At 35.0% G+C, this 5,841-nt stretch overlaps 1 protein-coding gene across 1 annotated transcript; it reads left to right on the top strand.

The window, feature by feature from the left end:
• On the top strand, positions 1–2,611 carry LOC112199286 (G-type lectin S-receptor-like serine/threonine-protein kinase At1g61370). Its single transcript, XM_024340324.2, has 7 exons — positions 1–328; positions 405–524; positions 755–912; positions 1,010–1,220; positions 1,691–1,928; positions 2,022–2,172; positions 2,309–2,611. Exons 1-7 carry the CDS (start codon positions 1–3, stop codon positions 2,609–2,611), a joined length of 1,509 nt encoding a protein of 502 aa, XP_024196092.2.
• The last annotated feature ends 3,230 nt before the right edge of the window (positions 2,612–5,841 follow it).

Raw genomic sequence — 5,841 nt, 5'->3', positions numbered from 1 at the left:
ATGGGGTGCGTAAGGCAAACCAACTTGTTCTGTGAAAGACAAACTGATAAGAAGTCATTCTCATTGCAAGGAAAACAGGGTTATAGTGATGATGGGTTTTGGAAGATGACAGGGGCAAAAGTGCCAGATTATCATCAGTATATTACATCTTTGAATACTGATGACATCAATGGCTGCATGATACAGTGCCTAAATAATTGTTCTTGCCTGGCTTATGCACTCGTTAATAATATTGGGTGTTTGGTCTGGTCCAAAGACCTTATAGATATAGTGGGGTTCTCCCAGGGAGGTGTTGATCTTTATATTCGCCTGTCACGCAAACAACTAGGTAAATAATAACAATCCTTGCAATTCTGTAGTTAGCAATATATCATCTTTTTCTCATGTTTGTTTTCTTTTTGTAGATTCATTAGCAGGTGAAGGAAAGCAAATTAAGTTGATTGTCATCCTTACAGCTACTAGTTTAATGATTAGCTTGGTTGCCATACTGTTCGGTTTGCACAAATTGCGAGCTAACCAAAAGGGTAAGAGAACGAGATAGAAGAGATTAATTTTCTGATGCATTAGCACATTTATATGCATCTCCCTGAAGTACTAATCAAATTAGTATAACTTCCCCTGCAGAACTGTATAAGAGCATATATAGTTATATATTGGTTGATATATATCCATGACTTTTGTTGTTTTATATATTCTGATTCGGTGTTAGATGTTTATACATGCAAATTAACAAAGCTTGTCTTTCATTGAATAGGATCGATTCCAACTTCTAGGGATATTATTCAAGAATATATTGGGAAACATGATCCATCAGAGCTATTGATCTATGATTTTGATACCATGTTAACTGCTACAGACAATTTCAGCATTACAAACAAACTCGGGCAAGGAGGCTTTGGTCCTGTTTATAAGGTACTTATTTGTTTACTTGAGGGAAATATAGCATTGTAAGACGTAGAAGAATACAAACATGAACACCATGATTAATTAACCTGTGGACCTTTTATAGGGTATACTACAAGATGGGAAGGAAATAGCTGTAAAAAGACTATCTAGTAGCTCAGGACAAGGCATTGAAGAGTTCAAGAATGAAATGTTGTTGATCTCCAATCTTCAACACAAAAATCTTGTTAGGATGATGGGTTGCTGCATTAAAGAGGACGAGAAGTTACTGGTCTATGAGTTCATGCCAAACAAAAGCTTGGATACGTTTCTATTTGGTTAGTTTCACTGTCACTTTATGCTGCAGTTTCTTATAGTGCTATCTTGTTCTGTTACCAGTAATTGTTGTCTCTGAGCTCTTTATAAAGTGACTCTTACTAAAGTGAGATGCCAAAAGCTTAGTATAATCCTAGCAATTACATTTTAGAATTAAAACTGCCTACCAAGTACTAACGAGTGAATTCACATGAACTGAAATACTGAATTGCCAGGGCACATATTTTCCATCAACATTATATGTATTTTATCTATTCACGTACGGTGTATTTCCTACACTATCTGCATTTCCTAACAATTAAAGGCTATATTAGAATTCTAGTTTTAATCTGAGGACAAAGATTAGAAGTCTAGAAGTCCTTTGAAGAAAATTATTTTCATCATGTTGATCATTACTGAATCACTGAATGCATTGGAAATATGAATAACATAGCTGATCACATTCTAATGGTCGTATTAATTATTTCATTAGATCCAACGAGGAGAGGAGAGCTTGATTGGGATAGACGCTTTAATATTATTCAGGGTGTTGCTAGAGGGCTTCTTTATCTCCATCATGATTCCTATTTGAAGGTAATACATAGAGATCTGAAAGTCAGCAACATTCTCCTGGATGAAAAAATGAAACCAAAAATTTCAGATTTTGGATTGGCACGCATAGTTGAAGGAACACAATGTATAGAAAATACACAGAAGGTTGTGGGAACACGGTAAGAATCAGTTCTTTTCAGTTACATGCATGGTATTTTACTTTAAGCCAGAAACTAGTTTCATACTAATTAATGATTTTAATTTCTACACAGTGGCTATATGTCTCCAGAGTATGCCCTGGGTGGGATATTTTCTGAAAAATCTGATGACTATAGTTTCAGGGTTTTGGAATTGGAGATTATTAGCGGCAAGAAGAATAACAACTTTTTTTTATATGAGCAACAACTAGGCTTTCTAGCCCATGTAAGTCCAATGTAAAATTGTGAGTTTTATTAGCTGTCAAGCTATCTCATACAGCTTAGACCATAAATCTGGAGCTGAACACACCAGTCTTAACAATTCTTAACAATAACATGGGACTTGTGGATTTTTTTTTCAGGCATGGAACTTGTGGTATGAAGGCAAGGGATTGGAATTGGTAGATGAAGTATTGGGTGATTCATATTCCTCATCAGAAGTATTGAAATGTGTGCACATTGGGCTTCTTTGTGTACAGGATAATGCTGCGGATAGGCCAACCATGAAGGATATTGCTTTAATGCTAAGTAGCGAGAAAGATGGTACACAACCTAAGAGGCCTGAATTCACTATGCAAAACTCATTTTCTCATCCTCAACCACAGAATGAACATACTAATTCCCCCATAAATGAAGCTACTATTACAGTGATTGAAGGACGATGAGTGACAGCACATTGTTGCATCGAAATGCATTGATGTTTGGTCATTCTTAAGGTTTTCCTTTAACTCCTTTTCCCTAGTGAGAGTATATGGAGGTTCCTAGAGATAGATATTGGCCAGGACCTTGGATTGAATACTTTACACTGGTATTAACATTGTTTTTCAGTGTTACACAGATTTGCTCACCTTAGGGACTGTGAGGGACAAATACATCTCAACCACATGTATTAAATATAAAAGCAGAAATTATAACAACTTAAAACTGTGCATTTATTTTCAGCCGTCATATTCATTTATCTCTCACAGTCCCTTAAAAACTGTCTCTTAGGTGAGCAAGCCTTCAGTGTTACATACATTGTACCTCTCATTTGATATTGCACCAAATCCCCTATAACTCAAAGATCCAGGCAATGTTTGGTTGCTACAATTGTTACTTCTCCTCTATAGCTACGTACCTTGATCAACAAGCTTTTTCCCCGTTAATGTTTAGGTCACCTATATTACTATATATGTTGTGTAATTTTTTCGATGAGCTGCTCCTCTTTGTCACATAGAGTATACTCCTCTATAGATGTCTTATTTGTCTTGTTATTTGATTTAGAGTTTCCTCATAGGACTATGGTTGTGATATTTGTTCTAAAAATTATAGGCGTAATAGTTAATTTGTTACTCCAAGTTTTATTAAAGTGCCAATTTGCTATTCTACATTTTATTTCTGTTACTTTCTTACTGTAGGTTTTTATAATTAACCAATTTGCTGTTCTAAGTTTTATTTCAGCTAATTTGCTATCTTAGGTTTTCAAAATTTGCTAATGTACTACTCTTCTATCAAATTAACTAGTTTTAATTCATCAATTCCTCCATCCAAACATTGATCAACTTTGAAAACCTAAAAAATGAGTTTTACTTTGCTATCCTAAGTTTTAGGTCATCTCCAGTTGTGGGCTGTGGGGTGGATATAGCCCAAAAAATGAAGATTTTCATCTCTAATAAGGAGGCTAAACTAAACCAAAAAGGTCATTTGAAGGGCTACAGGACCAGGAGTCGGGCTAAAGGCAACCTTTTGTATAGCCCTCAGGCTATTTTTTCATGAGCTCCACATTGCTAGCCTAAATAAATCATATGAGATCAAATATAGAGATCAACAACTCAGATTGATTGTAGCTAACTGAAGTCAACTAGCTGTTTCAAAATGTATCCGTTGGTTTTTTTTATCTTTTTATTTTCAAAATGTAATGGCACTTTTGAAAATGTAATAAAAAAAAAGACAAAAAATTCCTATAGACACCCATATCACCTCATTTTCATATCTCACATTCTCTCATAAAATCACCTAATCAAGAATCTAAATAATTGCTTACAAAGCGACAAGTGGCACTATAAAATCATATAAAAAAATTAATAAGATGTTATAAAAAAAAAAATTATATCTTTGCAACAATAAAGTGAAGCCTCCAAAAGCTTCAACAAATTTTGAACCACCACAATTGACCTTGTTGAGCCATTTCTAGAAAAACAAATATGAAGGGGTAGTATAGTAAAACGCAAAAGAAACTAAATAAAATGAGGCAAGTAAAATAGAGACATGGGAGATGAACAGAACAGTTACATCCCACTACAAAGACATAAACGAAGAGAGAATGGAAAAAACCGCCCGCTGTGAGAAACTGGGAGGCGATCAAGGAGAGACAGACACATCACCATTCCCATCTCAGTTACCAGAAATGATCTATATAATTGGAGAAAGGTTATGACCAACCTAGATTTTGATTCTCATAAATTTTAGGTCAGTTTCAATTTTGAAAAATGCAAAATTGAGATATAGATTCTGTTAGCTATTAGTGCCGAAAAATCAAATCGAAAAAAACTATAGAACAAAGTCCACCTTTCTTGAGGCTTACCATAATCTCTGGTGATTTACACTACACCAAAAATCTTATTAGACAACGGCAGAAAACCATTGTGGGATTTGGAGACCCACCGTTGTAGAGTGAGCCGTTGTCTGTTGAAAATTCAGACAACGGTGGAACACAGTTGTGTGAGAAACACACAGACAACAGGTATGTGTTATAACTGTTGTGTGATAGCTCGGCAGATGCCAAGCATAGCTGCGCAGCAGTTGAGGTGCTATCTTCAGACATTAGTGCCAGTTTTAAGCTGTTGTATGTTAAGCGTGTCTGACAACATTTTTAAATTTTGTCTGTTGTTTGATTGAGCTTCACACTTCAGTTCTTGGACTATATCTGTTGTGTGATTAACTTTTGGACAACAGAGTTCAATTGGCTCTGTTGTGTGATTAACTTTTAGGACAACAGAGTTCAATTAATTCTGTTGTATGATTAACTTTTAGGACAACAGAGTTCAATTAATTCTGTTGTCTGAGTATAAATCAGAAGACACTGATTCGTTAAAAACTGATGTGTGATATGATTGATTACAATGTGTTTTTGTCCCATTTTTGGCCATTCAGACAACAGGCAGTGATCATTATATCTAATCTGTTGTGTGATCATTTGAACATCCCATTCCTGAATTAGATTCTGCATTCATTTGGTCTATTTACCAAATGAACAGTACTCTATCAAATACAAACATTGCAAACCATCAAATGATTCATATAACCAATACTTTAAACTTCAAAAGAAAAAGGGGTGCATTTCCCAATCATTGAAACCAATATTTTACACAAGAAAAGCATTCTAGTGCATGCCCATCTATTTGGGACATCAAAAGGCTGATACACATATATATATTGTTCCAAAACATGCCACACATGGTGCATGATAATGTACGTACCAGTAGAGAAGCACAAAAAAGATGTTTTCCTTATCTAAAATGTACCAGCAACAAGTGTGCTACTTCATGACTCGTGCACATATGTGTTGACAACAAACTTCCCCCACTCATTTCGCACTTAATCAATATCTGCTTAGGTGTATTGGCTGCTGCCTCTCCTCTCCCACTAAAATCAGTTTATTAAATTAAAAGGATCAATTAATCATTTTCGTGAATGAGGCATGGATATAATAACACACTTAATAGAAATTTAGTCAAGTGACTATATTTATAGCTATATATGTTGAAACCTTGGAAGGAAACAATGACATGTCTTTATCCTCAATGATATCTCTCATGTAACGCATGATAAAGTACCCGCATTCCTTGTGTTAGGGAGGAATGCTCTACACAAGCAAATGAATGAAAAAGTGAAAAGTCAAAATGAAAAACTGTTT

The sequence above is a fragment of the Rosa chinensis genome, chromosome 1, assembly GCF_002994745.2.
Source record: "Rosa chinensis cultivar Old Blush chromosome 1, RchiOBHm-V2, whole genome shotgun sequence".
NCBI classification, from domain to species: domain Eukaryota; kingdom Viridiplantae; phylum Streptophyta; class Magnoliopsida; order Rosales; family Rosaceae; genus Rosa; species Rosa chinensis.
This window is presented reverse-complemented; position numbering and strand designations above follow the sequence as displayed.

Coding starts and splice junctions, on each gene's coding strand:
- LOC112199286 (XM_024340324.2), top strand. CDS start 1: ATGGGGTGCGTAAGGCAAACCAACTTGTTCTGTGAAAGACAAACTGAT. Junction 329..404: donor CCTGTCACGCAAACAACTAG/GTAAATAATAAC, acceptor TTCTTTTTGTAG/ATTCATTAGCAGGTGAAGGA. Junction 913..1,009: donor GCTTTGGTCCTGTTTATAAG/GTACTTATTTGT, acceptor GACCTTTTATAG/GGTATACTACAAGATGGGAA.